At 42.2% G+C, this 19,193-nt stretch overlaps 1 protein-coding gene across 2 annotated transcripts in view; it reads right to left on the bottom strand.

The window, feature by feature from the left end:
• Nucleotides 1-19,193, bottom strand: part of appa (amyloid beta (A4) precursor protein a) — a 36,444-nt gene that overhangs the window by 8,229 nt on the left and 9,022 nt on the right. The window contains exons 2-11 of one of the 2 annotated variants that reach the window (XM_022195640.2): nt 10,640-10,807; nt 8,513-8,642; nt 8,062-8,174; nt 7,786-7,976; nt 7,120-7,436; nt 5,639-5,806; nt 2,063-2,187; nt 1,121-1,195; nt 881-1,039; nt 168-296 (exon numbers count right to left, since the gene is read on the bottom strand). In XM_022195640.2, the coding sequence (XP_022051332.1) occupies nt 168-296; nt 881-1,039; nt 1,121-1,195; nt 2,063-2,187; nt 5,639-5,806; nt 7,120-7,436; nt 7,786-7,976; nt 8,062-8,174; nt 8,513-8,642; nt 10,640-10,807 (1,575 nt within the window). The remainder of the gene's footprint in view (nt 1-167; nt 297-880; nt 1,040-1,120; nt 1,196-2,062; nt 2,188-5,638; nt 5,807-7,119; nt 7,437-7,785; nt 7,977-8,061; nt 8,175-8,512; nt 8,643-10,639; nt 10,808-19,193) is intronic. The other variant, XM_022195641.2, reaches the window with a different exon arrangement.

The following is a 19,193-nucleotide window of genomic DNA, read 5'->3' as shown; positions in this document are numbered from 1 at the left end:
AAAGCACCACAAAAACCTGAATTCTGCCGTGTATTTATATAAAAGCTGCTCTAAATGACCGTGAAGACCCAAATTATGAGGTAAAATTAATAGTAAAGAGTGCAAATTCTGTGTGGGAGATAAAATACATGATGAAAAGTGTCGGTGAGTTGTGCGTCTGACGCTACCTGGGGTCTGATCTGGGCTGCCTTCTTAGGATCCACCATGCGTACGTGCTCAAAGTGTTTCAGGGTGTGTTGCCTGTCCTTCTGCTCGGCGCGCACGTACTTCTTCAACAAGCTGAAGACGTGACGAGGCTGCGAGACGGAGGGGGAGAGAGTAAGACAGATGGTTAAGAGCAGAAGAGGGACGGCGAGAAATAGTAATTACGCATTTATATGCAAGCAGGAGCAGAAACCAACCAAAACAGAAGATTTAATTTGTTAACACTGAAGCCAAATCTTGAAATCAAACGTTGTTTTTCTCTCATGTTCTGCAGCAAATCTCAATATGAATTTATGCATGAAAGCTCTGCCTGTGTACACATTTAGCCTGTAAACAATTTCAGTTTGGTTTGCCCCTTTCACTTCAATACGCTGACCTTATTTTCAAAGCATATAGACAATACAAAGGGTTCGTTTTGTTGCATGCAGTTGCGCAGTGGTAACAAACCACAGAAGGAAAGGAGAAACAAAACAGAACACATGCAGGGGAATTATTCATGCAGCGGGTCAGATGAAAGGGACACGCAAAAATATCTCACTTCAAAAGAAAACAGAGGAAGAACCACCACAATGAGGAGCAAAAGCAACACAAAGAAGGGGGCACATGGCAATGCAGATATTAGAGATATGATAATTAAACAGTGGCGGTCTTCTGCTGAGTTGTGTATCTAACACACCCTGGGTGGGTCCTGTTGCAGTGCAGTCAGGTAGCTCTCCAAAGCCAGGCGGCGGCGGTCGTTGAGCAGAGCCTCCACTCGGGCCATGTGGGTTTCCACCAGCTGCTGGCGCTCACTGGCTGCCTCCTGCTCCAGCGCCTCCACCTTCTCCTGGAAACGCTGCGTGCACGCAAAATCATCATGTCTTCGGAGGTGAAAATAGATAAATCAACACGATGCCCGGTATGTATACGGATTTACCTGGATGACAACCTTCTTGTCAGCACGTGGAAGATTCTTGGCTTCCCTCTCAGCCTCCTCCCACTCCCTCATCACCTGAAGACACGCATATGAAGGAAAAAGCCTTCATTAGAGCTGTCAATCTGCTTTATCTATCCACCCTGTTTCTACACAAGGTTGGCTTTACACTTGAGTGAGCTATCTCATCGCTTTTCACAGCCGTCTACAATTTACACAGCTATGAAAAAACAACATCGAGGCTAAATGCCAGAATGTCAATTCGAGGGAGTTTCTGCTGCTACGCCTAAAGTGCAGTTTGATAAAGAGGGTAGCAGTCACAAAAATCAGCTGCTTTTGTTCCCTTTTTGGTCAGTTATGTCCTCTCCTGACAAATATTTGTTTTCACCCTCCTCTGACTCACTGGGTGGATTCTTTAATTCCAATGACCTAACAATGGAGAAACAGTATCTGTAAGGGTGAAGTCAACCGTGTGGATTCAGACGCCTGTAGCTACATATTCAAAACAAACCTAAACAACGAAGCAGAGCGGCATATAACTTGCAAGAAACATAAAGAAAAAGAGGAGTCATTGTAGGCGGTTTAGAAGGTTGTCAGTGTTCTGGGGCTTTAAAAACTGTGACGCTGCTGCAGACCATCTGGCTAGCCGCCGCAGACCGAAGCGGTTGATTAAAGAATACAATTAAAGCTGAAGTGGCTCAGCCGGCTCACCCGGCTCACCCGGGAGGGATTAACAAACACACCTATTCGTTTTACTTTTACTCACCTCTTGTGCTTCTATTTTCTATTCATAGAAACATCTTTGTCCTCTCCTTGCTATAAAGAATATCCTCCTTTCTGTTCTCCCTGCACAGTCACCGTTACTTCATGTGATCTGCTGATCAGCTCAGTCTACTCAATTTAAAGAAAATTAACAGGATGAACATAAAACTTCCCCATGATTACCTGGGACATTCTCTCACGGTGCTTAGCCTCCAGACTCTCTTTGGCTTTCTGGAAGTGGGCGTGTTCGTTTTCGTCGGCAGGTGTCTCCAGGTAGTGGTCCACTGCATCGGGGGAGGCTGTGGGTACTGTATCAAATAAGACGGCACAAGACAAAAAGAAAAGAAAGGGAGGTGAAAAAAAAACTTTCTTGTTACTGCACACTTACTGGTTGCTCTGGGACCAACTGTGTTGCCTCAGCACACACAAACACAAAGTTGAAAATGGGTTAATAGGTTTAGTGTGGGCTCGAGAGAGAAAGAAAGCAAGATTGTAGCTGGAAGCCAGCACCTTCCAAAAGCAAACAAGTGAGTGCCTCAGATGACCCACGGTGCTTTGTAGAAGAGAGACAAAACCCCACTCTCATTTATATAACTTTTATTCAGAGCGTGATAGAGCTCTGCTGCCAAACTGCAGACACTGGAATCTATCCTGTGGGCTCAGACGCACAAAATAAATACGGTTGACTAAAACAGAACGAAACGAATTGGATCAGTTATGGCGTGAAACCTGGATTTAATCAGTGGAAAGTTGGTAATCTTTGGGAAACGTGCCACCGCAAGACGTACGTGAGTGAATCTGTGTCTGTGTGCATGCATGAAGGTCACACGTCATGTGAAATTGGTTCCGTCTGATGACAGCGCATGACTGCACAGGACACAAAAGCAACAGAGGGATGCTCTTCCCTCTGACCTGAGCAGTGTTGTGTTCGCCTTTGTTGTTGTAAAATAATTTTAATGACCAGTTCACTCGTACCGTTAGTGAGATGCTGCTGTTGAAAGTTTAAATGTTGTGAGCTTTACAAAGGAAACAAGAGAAAATTGTTTAAATTTTTGTTAATTTGTGCAAACTGACCCTTTAACTCTTGTCCATTGTTACGCTAGACTGTGCAGTTTTTATATACCAATTATACCCTGATTTATTTCCTCAGAAGCTCCCTGTTTGGTTCTTTGTATAACACACTACCTGTAGAAAACTGTATTTGAGTGGTTTTGTGGATGTGCTGTGCATGCTGTGCTTTCAATAAGTGTTTCTGTCAATTAACAGAAAATTGTAAATTACAGTTTTCCTGCACTGTTGATAATGATGGTAGTTCATAATCATAAATGTCCAAAATATCAATTTAAATCCCATTAAAGACAAAATTATTGAGTGCTAATTGTGTAGGGGGCACATCCTTGGTTTTTGATAGCAAACTGCTCTTGTTGACAGATTATGAAGTGCATCACTGCCTAAGTGCATTCCCAAGTACGGCCTTTTAGAATAGCAAGAGCTTCCATTAACAGGGCAAATGCTGAATCAATACAATATTAGACCAAAACAAACACAGAAAAGTGCCATTTGCTGCATGTAAATGACATGGATTATTACTATAATTATCATATGCGTTATGTTTCCAAAAAAAACTCAGATTGAGCGAAATGTCAGCCGTACTGAGGCTGAATGTGAATGATTGTTAATTAACCACACATAGAAGTGCAGTGTGGGTTGGTGTGGGTGAGAGATACTGCAGCACTTTCTCACCTCTGCTGTGCTCAGCAGAGCATAAACCCCAAACCAAAGCACACATGAGCGTGCACTCTCACACCTACATGTGTGCACATACATGCACACACACGCTGGATAAATTTAGATCAAAATACAGGGAGATGGGAAAAAAAATTGACTCCATTTTGCTGCAGGCCACTTTGTGTGCACATATTCACACTCACAGATTTCAAGTAAGGTCATCGAACCTTGCACATCCGATAATAATGTTCGAGACAAACCCCTAAACCAGCCTCTGCTGCCTGGCTAGAACAGCCCACCTCTGCGGTCACACTCACATGGGAAAAAGAAAAACTCCAAATGAAAACTAATTTGACTGAGATTTAAAATCCAATCAGTCCAGTTTGTGACTGAATGATCACATCTACCTCAACACGGAGAGGCAAAGAAATACTCTTTATTTTTTTCCAGGTTTCTAGTTTCCATTATGAGGAACTCTGACATTTTAACAAGGTGGAAAAATCATTGTGCAATCACCCTCATTTTCAGTGATACCACTGATAATCAATCATCACAGTGTAATGCGGAAGGCAGGTATGTTCTGAGAGCGTGTAATGTCGTATTGATGAGTTTTGCCTTACTGCTACCTAGGGAATGATTCACATTTTCGACACTGCAGCAGGGTAATTTGACATCTGATTTCAGAGAGTTGAATAATGCAACATATTTCCTCGGTGATGACGATGGAGTAATGTAAGCAACCTGGCAACATGACAGGGATGTAAGGGATAATGGACACTGAAGTGTCGATTACTGCAAAAATTGTTTCTGGCTGGATGATTTTACACCTCACATTCATGCTAAAGTTATATATATATATAAATATATTCATTATGGCTTTGATATAGCTGTAATCATGTAAATTATGATGGTTTTCCTACATGCTCTATAGGGCAACAACAGTGTAGCAAATGCAATGTAAAGAATGTCCTCTGAAGCAAACTGTGCATGAAAATGAGCCCTCTATGTTTAACCAGTTACTGGAGCATTTACCTACTTCAGCGCTGACTTTTAATGGACCAAAAAAAGTAATTAATCTGACATGCCGATTTACTGAACCTAAGAGTGTCCTTACTAGAAACAAAGAAGTACCATTTAGTAAAACTAATATCTCTTCTTTCATCTTAAAAAAACATTTCAAAACCAAACTGAGCCCAGTGGGAGCCAAAGCATAAATCCTTTACAGCTCAGGTAAACACAAAACATCACAGCTGCATAAATAATTAATTTAACCACGATCAAGGTTTTGGCAGTCCACAATTAAATGAACATGATTGAGTGCAGTATTGATGTATACATGCTTTGCTCATAGAAAAGTGCCCATGTGGATTTAAAAGATTTTCTTCCATCTTAGGTAAACCTGACATCAGAACACGTTATTTCACTCTTTTCCAAGTAATTTTCGATCTCACATCTGTGCAAGTTGCTGTGTGGGAAACTGCATGTGAGGTATTTCAGGAACATCGGTAGATCATTTTCTCTCATAAGTAATTATATTTATATTTTGCTTCTAAAAGATGCAGAAAATTCAGGTACTCTGACACAAAAGATTTGCTCATTAGCAGTAATGTAGCACCACATGGAAGTCAAAGCAGTGCAGTAAAAACATTTCGCCTCTAAAATCAGTCAATAATCATGTATGATAACTGTGATCTCAAAATTAGCTATTAGATAACTGTGATTTTTATTTTGGTCATAATCATGCAGACCGTGACAGGCTGGTAGGATTAAAGCTACTGACTGGTTTGTGACACACACGGAATGTAAAGAAATAGTAAATGTTAGCAAGAAATTGAGCTGACAGAGAAAGAACACCCTGAGAAGAAACACACCAAGCAAGAAACTTTTGAACAGATGTTAATATTCAGCAGCTGGCGGACAGTTGGGATAGACGGCGAGAAAATGTGAGGATTAGAGACAAACCGGAGATGGAAACGACAGGCAGTTAAAACCAGCGAGCTGCTGGCTGAGGTTAGCTGCTGTCGGACTTACTGACGCTGCTGCAGACAGACAGGCAGTACTCCTCTGACTCAAAGTTATTCCTGTTGCCTCCGCAGCCACCGTAGATAAACTGAGCACAGCCGCCATACTCTCGGTCAAAGTACCAGCGGGGCAGCATGGCCCTGCACGGACCAGTCTCTGCATTGGCCCAGCACACATCTTGGAGGACATACACACACGTACACATGCACACACGTGTCATATTTTGGATTGGCACAAATTCTCTTTAGGTCACCAAACACCCTGTGTGGCATCTTCATGTCAAGGTCTTGGTGAACATTCAAGGACATGAAACAAAAATAAAATACTTAACGTTACATAACGTGAAACAAGTCGGCGTTATTAATGCTGCCTGGAATTGAATTTAAGACCAATTTAGCGCAAAATGAAGAAGCAGTGCCAGTACACCAGTTCTGATTCTAATGGAACGTGGCTAATGAAAGCTGTGAAATGATAAATGAGCACAATAAGAAAAATGACAGCAGGAAATTAATGGATGAGGAACAGAAAGTTCAACTGTGCTTAGCAAAGCATAAAAATTGGGGGGAAAAACACGTTTTGCATGCTGTACTCCTAAGATTGCTCCACATTAATCTAAAAGTAAAGAGACCGAGTCATCTGATGTCTGTATTGAAGATGTAAAGAGTCCCTCAAGTTAACCTAATAATGAAAATAAAAACATGAATGACAAGACTATAAATAAAAATACATACATATATACAGCGCTTGACAAGTGTATTAGACTAGCACCCAGTGTAACGTGTTTGCCACCACTGTCCTAAATTAACAGCATTGCTGATTACCAAAATGTTTTTTAAATTTCTGTAACAGTTAATCAGCTAGTATGAGCAAGCTTTTTCATCAAAATTATATCTTCAATGCTAAAATATAACTATTGTGCATTGCACCCAAAGTGAACCACGGTGGAGATTCCATTATGGTATGGGGTTCCATTTGTGAAAACGGCATAAACAAAAGAGTTAAAATGGATGGTATCATGAACAAGAAGGTCTACCACAACATCTTAGCGCATCATGGAATCCCTTCGTGGGCTCATATACCAAGAAGACAATGACCACAAGCAGATTTCACAACTGTACAGAAGACTATTGGATCAAGAAAAAGGAATCTGGAGTTCTGGAAGTGATGGACTGGCCAAGTCCAAGTCCAGACTTGAATCCTATCGAACAAGGATTGAATGCAAGCTGTTATCTGGGCCAAAGGGGGTCACACAGAATATTAAGATTTTTGGTTAACATATGTGAATAAGAGTATTTAGTTGTTCCAGTTTGTTATTTGCCTAATAAATAACACAATTTTTAGTTTGATCAAATTTTTGACAGATTTCTAAAATATTCCTGTTTCTCGTTTTTATAACAGATGGTCTAATAAATTTGTTAAGCACTGTACATATCATGGAAAATGAGAACTTAAACTGTACACAAACGCGCACATCAAAAAACGTTCCTCACCTCTGACAACTTCTTCCACAGACTCGGTGGTGGTGGTGGTGGTTGTCGTCATGGCAACATTGGTGGTTGGCTCATCGGCGTCATCATCGTCATCGAGCGTATCGATGATGTCGTCTCCCTCGTCGTCCTCCTCCTCCTCTTCCTCCACCCCCTCTTCATCCTCCTCCCCATCTCCATCCTGATCGTTGTCCAGCACGTCCTCTTCCTCCTCCTCTTCTTCGTCACCTTCCTCGGCCACCTCCTCCTCCTCGTCCTCCTCTACCACAGATGGTTTGGTTTCCTCTTGCTGCTCTGCTGGCTCCGGCTCCCGCACCATACTGGGAGATAAGGAGGGACGGATGGAAAAAGGGAGAGAGGGAGGGAGGGAAGGAAACGGAGAGTAATGAAGGTGACAGAGGAGTGAGGAGACATATGGAGGCAACAAGAGCAATGAAGGAAGAAAAGGCGACAGAAAGAAAGATGAGGAAATGGGGAAGACAAGGTGTGTGAAGGTGAAGGCAGAAGGGACACAGACTTTAAATTATAACCAACCTTCAGTTTGCTTTTCAAGGAGAGGAATTCCTCACAGCAATGATAAAAATGAAAGTGGCAGTATCTATGATCATCTGTGCGCTGATGTATGACTCTACCGCAGCCTTGCCCTCATTTATCTGTTTTTGTGTGTACCTGTTGTCAGAGTAGTCAGTCTCCGCTCCACCCCACCAGACATCAGAATCATCAGCATCCTGCTCAGTGCTATCGGCATCACGCTCCGCCTCAGCGGGACAGCACACAAACTCCACTCCTCGGAAACGGTCGATGCCGCATGGCAGCAGCATCCCGTAGTCGTGGAGATTCATGGTGCGGTCTCCGCAGGACTACGGACACACGGAAGGAAAAATAGATCAGGACATATTCATGCTAGTCATTAAAAGTAGTGGATCTGCGCTAGTGTGGACTCACCTCTTTGGCTACAGTATGCCAGTGCAGGTGGCTCTCACACTGGTCCATGCGCTCCTGGTGCAGGAACTTGCACTTGTCAGGAACAAGCAGAGCGTCGCTCACAAATTCTCCCACTGCAGAAAAAACAATACGCACATTTATAATTCATACACAACTTCAGCCCAGTTTTGTTGTAACCAACCCAGAGAAATCTCAAAAAGCACAAATCTCTATAAGAACTATGTAGGAAACAGATTAAGATATTCATTCAATTCAAACACTTTTTTATGCCTGAGGGGCAATTAAAAAGGCATAAAGAGCAGCATCGACAAAGAACAGGACAAAGAACAAACAGAACATCAGACAATTAGATAGTCACTTATTCCATGTTTTTAGTGCTTTAAATTTTATATAAAGCAACACTACTTTCAAGAAATGTTTTAACTCATACATGGCAGTACGATGGACTCACCCAGGCAGCGGTAGGGCACGACAATGTGCAAGTGACTGCGACACTGCTTGCGTCCCTTCTTGCACCAGTTCTGGATGCTGACTGGCTGGTTGGCCTCCACCACATTGGTAATCTGGAGCTCTGGGTATACCTGTGCACACGGTATTATGTTATAATCACACCATAGCACCGCAAAGCCACTTTTACGTAGTTCTCGTTGAACTTTCATAACAGCAGCTCAGAAGTGGGAAGCACGAATTCAGAGTTTGAGGATTCACCCACTTTGTGTCCTACACACACTTGCATTGGTACCTAAATGTTTCTGACTAATTTTATGTCCTGTTCTGTCCAGTGCTTTCGCCCATGCAGCTCTCTTCCTCTTTATGCTCCATCATATCCAGACATATCATCTACAGCTAAGCTTCTGTTTCAGGGACAGTTAATCATGGATCTATGGATCTATGATGCTAAGCTCACTTTTGGGCTTACCACATAGTGATAGACATTAAGAAAGCTGTTGCTTATTCATTTCAAAGGTTATCAGTTCTTTCTTCTTCATCATCTTTGCAACCATATTTTGCACCCCTATTTTGAGAAATTTTGTTGCTTTCCAAGACATTTAGTCTTTTTCCATTACTGCAGTGCTTCTGGATGCCACTTTTTGCTTTTCAGACCAGGGTGTTTACCTCTATATTCCTCTTAGCCTTGCATAACGTCGGCCTCTGCACAATATTCTGAGCTGGCATGTCATCCCTCTCCAAAATACTTCCCTCTTCATTCTTTTTCATGACACCTCTTCTATTTCCTCTCCCTTTATGCCTCTCCCAATGCAAAGTAAAAAATTGTCATTCCATAACCCTCTTGGTTCCTTGCTGCACTCGCCTTTGTCAAATCAGCTTCTCCATTCAGCTTTGGGGAGGAAAGGATCTGTCTTTTTTATTTTGTTATCTGAAGTGTGTTTAAAGGCTGATTCATAAGCAACTGTTATCACTAGATTTGTTATCAGTGGTAACAATGGAAAGATGGATTTATCTACCTTAGAGTCTGTTGTACACGTTTTTCAGAGGAATCAGCTCCTCTTATCCGACAGCTCCCTTTTATCGTAGTTTGTTTATCTGCGCTGCTGGAATATTCCCAAATGAAATGATGTGGTTTTGTGATGGGAGAAGACAGAACCTAAAACAGCAGTTTCAGTCAGTTTATGAATACCAGCAGCCATGTGTCTAGCAGAAGGGTGCGTTTTCTGAGGCTACACAACAACAGAAAACTTGACTGTGCTGCATTTAAGCTTTTGGTTTGTTGGCTTTATGCTGCCTAATTAAAATCGAACCATGGCTGGTGAAATAAAGTCACATGGACTTAAGCAGCTTGTTTACTGAGCACAGTTTTGGCATCATGTCATACTGCCAAATTGGGGATTTTGGTGACTAAAAACAAATCTGCTTGTGGACTGTGTAGCCCACTCATGACAGACTTTTCTGTGCTCCTATATTCCCTCACACCAGCAAGAGCAAATACCTTCGCCTCTTAACACCCATAATTATTTCTGCTTTGGCCTAGTTTCTAATGGTTTGTTCACACTGTAAGCTATCGGACATCTTTGCTTGCTTTTTAACCACCTATGTTTAAAAATTTAAACTGTTCTCATTTCCCCAATCCAATTCTACTCTTGCTAGATGTCAACTCCCCTAAAGTATTATCGGCAAAGACGCTGCACTTGTACCTGCTAAATAACTGTAATTTCCTCAGTGTGTCAGATAATGGCTAAAATGTAAATTGCCCGACCAAAAAATCTGACTACGACTATAAAGAATTATCCTCGAGACTTATTGCTCACTCAAAATAAAATAAACACTGGGTAATTACACTTTGAGGATTCCCTACATCACAGCACACGTAGCCAAACGAGTACCATTATTCAACATTACCCTGACGTTCATTATCCATATCCCCAACCTTTCCCACCCCCTCCTTGAGGCTGATACTTTTCAGTACAACAGAAACAATAAAGATTCATATCAGCTTTAAAGAGTGCATTAATACAATCATGTAATATGAGACTTAATTAATTCTCCAAAGGGGGAATAAATTGTTGTACATATATAAAGGAGGGAAACAGCTTCCCCCACACACTCCCCCATAGTTTACCTCCTGGCAGTATTGCAGGATGCCCTCCTTGGTGCCGACGCAGCTCTTGGTGCCCGAGGGGTCCGGCTCCCACTTGCCACTCTGCACATTGATGTGCATGTTGAGCTTACCGCAAAACATGGCCACCTGGGGCTCTGCCAACAGACCCATAGAAACATCTGTAGGCACCTAAGGGTTAAAGGGGGGGGGGGGGGGGGGGAGGTAGAGAGATTTAATGAGATATACCACTCATGTTAAACTCCTTGAGCACTTGCGCTGAAAAATGCAAGATGGATGCAATTAAATTTTATTACTTAGATAGAGGGGGGCCGGGAGAGGAGAGGAGAGGAGAGGAGAGGAGAGAGGAGATTAGCGTGTTCGATGAAAAGTAGATGAGGTGAGCTGGTTTGAGATGAGAGGAGTGGGAGAGACATGAGGGAGAGAAGAGGAGAAGATTCAAAGATAAGGTGTTTGTGAAAGTAGGGCTACAGCACATATTGCTCTTTCATTTTCATGAAAATGTTGGGTTTGATTTCCATGTTCCTACAGTCCTAGCATCATACTTTGCGCCACAGCTGCTGTATAGTCAAATGTGCAAAAAGATGTAGCTGAAAAATGATGAAAACAGAGCAAAATCAATAACTTTATAAGGATAAATTGCCTCAAACAACAAGCCTCCAGCAATCAAATACACCCTCTGTTGTCTATGATGTTCATGCACAAGCACACACACCCACTCAGCTGCCCTGTGCTATAGCCTCTACAGAAGTATTGTATATCTCTGGGCCCGTGTAGGCTTTTTTCTTCTTTTTTCAGGGCAGTATAGTGTTTATATAACCCTCTGTTGATTTGTTTTTGGTTCATTTCTCTCCGTTAGTGCAGCACATACTAAGAAGAAGAGCAGGTTGGCTGGGGGCAAGGGGAGTGTGTGTGAGCAAGAGAGAAAGTCCGCCGTTGGCATGAATGTATTAATTTTTTGTGTTAATTTACGCTCCTGTGTGTTGATTTGTGCCTCTCCGTGTGTGTTTGTGCCACTGCTGTCTGCCTGCATAAGGAGGTTTTGTGCTGAAGTTCCCCTAGGAGAGGAGGTGCAGACAAACCACTGAATGTCTGCATTGTACTGGCAAATGAGCTTGAACAAAATGGGAGGGAATACGTGGGGCAAAAAGAGAAGGAGACAGAGGGAGGGAGGAGAGGGACTGTTGCCATTGTGTGCTCCCTAATCTTGTTAATGGTTTTGAAGGCCCTGGCAGGCAAACAAATGTTGTTTTGTGAGATGGATAGCATATTTTTTCCTCCAGACTTGATTCTCTCCAAGCAGCCAGGGGCACACCGTCCTCCTCCAATATGAGAATAACCGGTGGGGGCCATCAATTTGGATTCAATTTGAAGCTGAAAGCTCAAATCTTCAGATCGATTTAGCAGGCGTGTATCTGGTGTACTGGCGCAAAGATGAACTTCATCAGTTTTCATTACGTTCCATTTATACACATTGTATTTACACACTTGACAAAAGAGGATGACAGCCCTCTCTGGAGCTGTTTTTCTATTTTCACCTGATTGCGCCCAGAGAAGCCAAGCAAAGCAGAACAGAAAGCTTGCCAGGTGCACAAACATCAGGTGAATGCAATAAAATCAACACCTGTACAATGTAATGCAATTCGGTGGTATTGCACGCCAGTAGCCAGGCAATTGTGAAACTGGTTAAAGATCGATTGGAGGCTATGGAACAAACATATTAAATTGGATCCTGAATTTTTCATAGCAGTTGTTTTTCTATTTACCTAACATATATTTTGTTCAGCTTCAAACACTGAGTAAAGCAGTAAAATCTTTGTGTGGTTGGTTCTATACTCATTCAGATCAGTTGATAACGTAATGGGGCTTTTAAAGTTATTGTAAAAAGAAGCAGAATGAACTAATAATTCATCTTGTTGTAATGACACTTCATTGACAGTGTCATGCTTTTATGTTCTTACTCTATTCATATGATTATTTCCTCATGTCCTGTTTATTCATTTAATACTGAACTTAGGGCTTCTGCACTGAAGCACTTTAAATATGCTCTGTTGTATTCTGTTAATGTGTAATCTAGAGTTTTATGCTTATAGCAGACAATCAGATAATAGCACAGGGGACAAAAAACAAGATGAACATTCCAATATTTGTTTGTGTGCATGATCCACAGCCTGTAAAGTCATAAACTGTCAAATGCTATGTCATTGTAGGGCAGGTTTACTGGTTTATTGGAGTTATATAATGATTTCAAACTGAATACCTAAATTTACCTTTAAACACAATTAGAATTAAAGCCTGGTCTTCCTATTTCAACATGTTTTCATTAGATATTGTTATTTATCTAGAAGCATATACCCATTTTACCACCTGCCTAGTTTTGAAAAATCGGGGCACTGATACGGGACCTTTGGGTGACCATTAACAGAAGAAAAGAAGGAAGGAAGCAAATGAATACAAAAGTGTAGTAATGTGGAATTTAATCCTCTAAAACGAGGAGGAAACAGCACACATTCACAAACACTACAGATCAGGTTACACTTCTGTGGCTCAAATATCCACCTTCAAAAGTTCACATCCCCCACTGGTCAGCATGATAAGCTGCAGGCTGTAGTAGCACTGAAATCAGCAAATCCCACAGACACACACACACACACACACACACACACACACACACACACACACACACGTGGGTAAAATCCCTTCCTGGTCACAGCCCTCCTCAGCGCCTGCAAATGACAACTTAACACTGGTGGTCATCAGTCTTGACACCGAGCCATCTGCACCACACAGGGTTATGTAGGGGAGCGTCGCTCGATTCCCACACTGCCATCTGAGAGTGAGCAGCGCTAACAGGCACAGATCACATCCCATCCTGCTCATTAACAGTAAAAACCCAAGGCAAACCGAGAGCAGAAAGTTTGGAAATAATCTTTAAGAAGTCGTTCACATGTGCTATCTTTTAATTAACTCACTTTCTGGGTGCCCGGTTTCATTTTGACCTTATCTGCGCACCCCCTAGCCTCACTCTGTCGCATATTGAAAGAGATAAACCAACTTCTTCTCTGCTGTGGGGCATAGGTAGGCAAATCAGTGCCAACTGCTTGCTGACATTCAAATTCTTTGTGTCATCCTCTTTTGGCTGGCAAATCATATCCCCGCCAATCGCTCCCTCTTCTCCCTCCTGCCTCTCAGCCTCTCCAAAGCTATCTCTCCAACGCTCAGTCTTCTGTTAAAAAAGGAGGAGGGGGGTGTGGGGATCAGCCAGGCCTTTGCAGCAAGCTTATAAATCAGAGTCCCAGGATGTTGGTGAAGGCAGGAGCAAGGAGAGAAAGTGGGAAAAAGAACAATAACCACAATGGCAAGAGATTGGAGAACAGATGAATTGGACAATAAGCCTTCGGGCTCAAGCAGAAGGTCAAGTGCTTTGTGAAACTGAAAGGATGTGGGAATGGAGGGACGCAGACAGAGAGGGATGCTGAAGGAAATCAGAGAAGGCTTAGGAGAGGAAAGATGGGAAATTCTGCTGTCAGAGAGAAGGTAGTTTGGGGAAAAAGGATGTCCTCGTCTTCGAAGTTCAATGCCGGTTTCATCAACATTTTCAAAGATCCTGCTGGCAAACTGCCACACCCATGATTATACTGTTTACAGAAAAAAAATCCCTGCATTTCGCCTTCTACAACTTCAAACAAATGAAGAAATAATGGATTGTATTTCACAAATCTGCCTCGAAATGTAAAAGAGCTGTTTTTTTGTTTTCCCTCGGCTCTAGTGACAACCTGGGAAGCTTGAATCTCCCCAGAGGAAGCAACAGATGGACTCATTGAAAGGCACACTGACAAATGGTGAGGCGCATCAGCAGCAAATTGTTGTACATTATAGAAGGAGACACCAGGCTTCCCTTCTCTCCTTCACTTGTTCTGTCTTTATCCAGTCTCATCTCCGGTTCGCAGACCTGCCTGTCTGCCAGCCGGTCATTCTGCAGGGAGGGGATGGAGCAGTAATCTGGGCACTAAGGATTAGGACGGCAGCCTGGTCAGGAGAAATATCCCCTTTTGGTCTCAATCTGGCATGATAGCCATCACCGTAGCGACAGGGAATAAGCCAGGGGAAAGGAGGCTGACGTTATATGAGATTGACCCCGAAAAGATAGTTCAATTAAAGTGAGCAGAAACCCCAGTCACATAGTGCTTGGCACGCTACTTCTGCCGGAGTGATGCAACTAAAGCAGTGATTCATCAGAAATGGGTTTTCAGCTCCTTGCTGCTTTTATTAATCGTACTGGCTGATGAAAGATCCCCATAGTTTGATAAAAGTGAGCGCAAAAGACTCGAGAGTTAGACACAGTTTAGAAGGCAAGAAAAAAAATCATTACACATTCCAGAATAACGAGAATAGTCGGAGGGTAAAATTCATGACTAAGCTTGTGTGAAAACTGGCAGCACTATATCTAAAGTTCCTGTCAGGTACAGAAAGAGAATACGGATTTAAGCTACTGGGCCTTCTGCCCCGCACAGGACCACAAAATTACGTTGCACATAGACCACGTCCAAGCTGTTAAAGCTTGTCGGTTTATAAACCATAAAAAGCATTCTGCATCAGCATAATAATTTGAGGACAAAATGGAATTCATTTTACCCCGAGGGAGGAACATAAAAGAAAGAGAAACGCTAGAAAACACAGGCAAACCAACAATCTAATAATGTAATGCAATAACATGCAAGTTTATAGTAGTAAAGTGATTAAAGTGAGATTATTTGCAACAGCAATTTGATAGAGTGGTTTGCTACCCCAAGGAGGTTTATGATGAGGAGGACAGCTCACTGAAGCACGACACATGATCCGTCCACACAAATCAGTTTGCATCACAGTTAGAAATTATGACCCAAATCACATCCAGGAGATCACACGCAACATGATGTGGCTGACTGTCCTATGTGCTGCTCAGAGGGATCATTCTGGCTTTTTAAAACTTAAACCATTCTCTGTTGTTTGGGTCACTGTGTTTCAAATCAGAGCTAAAACAATTAGCTGATAAATACTATCCGTTATGAAAGGTTTTAAACTGAAATACAGTGAAGTAACTTTGTATTTTATGTCTGCACTTCACTTTCACACAAGTGGGCCATCACGATAAGAGAAGGTATAATAATATGTTAATTCCATGACAGCAGAGACTTGATGTTCGCTGCAATTAGGTGGAAAAATATGTGCATAAATTTGTAATGGCCTCAGCCAAAATGAGGTGGAAAATATCATCATGTCAGATAACTACAAAAATGTCTAATTAGCTGACAAACTGAAAATTAACATTAAAAACATTTTTAGAACTGATTAATCATTCAGCATTTTTCAGAAAAAAGCCAGCACAGTTCAGATTTAACTAATTAGGTTGGAAGTCTTTAGTGACAGGTATCTAATATCTAAGCATTGATCACAATATTTTGTAATTTTTGGACATAGCCCAAATGATTAACAGAAACAAAAAGAAGAGGAAAAACACAGAATCATAATTATTATGTGTAAATAATCCTAAATTTTAACTGTAGTTGGGATAATGTGTCTAAATTGTTTGATTATTTTCATGTCATGTTCCTTGCCCTGTCACTTTTCAGTTTCCAAATCTCAACAGTGAAATATTAGCATGAATTATAGATGTAAGAAAAAGAAATCAGCATTATCTTTTGCAAACTTGTGTCCTCGACTGGCCAGGTTAACTTTCGGAGAAATGACAAATTAGGTGCAGGCTCCACTACTCTCTCAACTCTCAGGGGAGTGAAAACTCTAAGGGATCTATGCAAATGCACCGCACTCCACACGCAAGACCGTCAAAGACATAACTCTCCTTCTATTTTATGCAAATTGTCTAACCATTCCCATCTCAAAGTCATTGTGTAAAAAGACTTGCATAAAATGCACCGCCATGTGCAAGTGAGCCCGCTTATGACTGCTGCGTTCACTGATGTGATCAGTGGCACTAAAAAGCAGAAAAAAGAGGTTTATTACCCATCACATGTAAATGGAGGGATGTCAGAAAAAGAAATATTACATCACCAGCGTACAAAATGCAAACAAATGTATTTTTTTTACACACATACACACACACACACACACACACACCATGCATCATCTCACTAACATGGAGTTGAGAAACAGTTTAATGTATTCCAGTGCACCAGAAGAGCACACACACATACATACACAATCTTTGAAGTGTCCCCATGGGCGCTGGTCCTGCAGTGCTATTAATTGTACAGTCTTATCTGAGTGGCCCAGGCCTGCCATGGGGAGCTGGGTGAAGGTGGTGGTGGTGGGGGGATAAGAGGAAGGGTGTCTTAGATCAGCTCTCACCCCGGGGGGGAGACTCCCTGGAGAGCAAGATGTGTCGCAGGAGCTCGACACAGATGCATGCATTCGCTCTGTCACACGTCTTTTACCGGCATCTCTGGCCATGTCCAAGCGAGCAGCTAACAAGACAATCCATTACTATCAAGGCTGGGACATACTGTACCACACAGCAGATAATGTCAGCTGCTGTGCACTGGAGATGGTTAACAATGGCTAAGATACACAATCACTATGGAGACAAGGGGGGGAAAAAAAGAGGCAGCTCCTGCGAGTGGCAGCTTAATGCAATGCAAATAAGACCTTTATTGTGTTATCTTTGGTAGCCGTTCAGCATTTATGAATGAGGAAACATGCAATGTGAGCCAATGAACTTATATTGCTTTCCTTTCAGTTATTATAGTTATTAATCAATCAACTGCGGTGGAATCGAACAGAAGCCCGGCTGTCTGTGGCTCTTTTACGAGGTGAATCATTGTGGGCATTTGTTTACTTAGGTTGGAAGGATATGTTGCAGCTGAATTAAATAAGACTGGCAAGGTAACAGAAATGCTCAGTGCCCTTGCACAAAGCTGTAATGCATGCGTGCTCGTACACACGCACGCACGCACGCTCACATGAGCACACACACACACTAATCACCTTGGCAAGCAGGCCCTGCTGTTACTTAAAACCCTCAGATCATCTCTGACTGGACTTAAAGTGTGTGTGTAATGCCGTACCACTCTGCTGGTTGTGTGTGTGTGTGTGTGTGTGTGTGTGTGTGTGTGTGTGTGTGTGTCCGTAATGCTATCTGCGCCTGATGTTTGGGAAGCAGATCTAGCGGATAGAGTGTTTCACTGATTACAAGGCAGCCAGGCCCTCTTCCCTTCCCCTCACACTCCCTGTCGGCCAAAAGTTCAATTACAGACTAGATGTATAAACAGGCTGGGCATGATAATAAAAAAAGAAATAAAATACAGGAGCAAAACAGACACTCCGGCCTGAATATGAGACAAAAAGAAGGAAAAAAACTGGGAGTGGGGTCGGATCGATTGCCTGGCTCATTGGCTAAGCAGCCAGCTTAGGCTGAGTTGAAGTGAGGTGAATCAGGTTATAATGAAACCCGAGCACCTCAAGAAAGGAGGACTGAGTCATGTTCATTCAGGCATTTCTTAAATCAATAGATCTAAGTCAGTCTTGGATAGATATTGAGCTCCCTACTTATTTAGGCTTACAAGGTCAAGCTGACACAATGAAATGCTTCCTCAAATCAAGGCAGGGCAAATACCTTCCAAACTGCAGACATTCTTTTATGTTGATGCTTCTTTTCACGCCTAAGATCAGCCACACCCTTCTGGTGTTCCTAATAAGTTCTCTTCACGTGCATGGCGTGTCTTTTTCCCTTACTCAGAGCTCATCCTGCAGTCCTCATCTTCAAAAAGTTTTCATTGAGTCTAAGAGGAGAATATAAGTTTAAAGAATTATCTTCATTCATTTTCAATGCGATTAAGCTTTGTCTCAAGGGGTTCCTCGGAATTAGTATCTCAGACAAATCTGTTTAAAATCTGATTAGAAGTGTGTAAGAAAAACAGTTCCAACTTGTGCCCACTTAATTTGTCTAGACATGATGGAGGGACTCTTGGTTTCCTTAGTTATAGTCACCATGGATACGGAGACTGCTCTCAACCCTGGGGAATAGCCTGCTCTAACCTCCCTCTGTCATCGGTGTGGCAACCTGAGGCAACACTATTATCCAAGTCACCTGGGAGCAGGAATTTCATCATCAGGTTAGTGTGCGTTGGAAAGGGAACTGGGTGGTGTGGGTGTAGATGTGTGCCCTGTATCTCATTGGACAAACATGTTTTTCTGTGCCTAAAATTTTAATATTGACCAGCTCGATCAATAAGGGCCTGCTAAACTTACCCTGACCTCACTGGTATCCAGCTGGGACCCGCTCTGCAGTGGCGTACCAAAACACAAAAATACACAGATGGAGCTCTGATTGCTTCTGGACACACAAACACACACAGCGGACATGCTCAGTGATCCCTTTAGGAACTGTGGCTACTCAGATCTGAAATTACGCAAATCTGTTTAGAATCTCGCCCAAAAATATGTTAACAAGTGCTGTTTTAGCTTGGAGGGAAAGATGCTTGAATGTCTTGCATCACAAAATATTTTTGTAAACAAGAACATTGCATGGTTCCGCTGTAAAAAAAAAATCTATGGTTCA

The sequence above is a fragment of the Acanthochromis polyacanthus genome, chromosome 22 (genome assembly GCF_021347895.1).
Source record: "Acanthochromis polyacanthus isolate Apoly-LR-REF ecotype Palm Island chromosome 22, KAUST_Apoly_ChrSc, whole genome shotgun sequence".
In the NCBI taxonomy this organism is placed as follows: domain Eukaryota; kingdom Metazoa; phylum Chordata; class Actinopteri; family Pomacentridae; genus Acanthochromis; species Acanthochromis polyacanthus.
The sequence above is the reverse complement of the archived record's forward strand: the minus strand, read 5'-3'. Positions and strand labels throughout refer to the sequence as shown.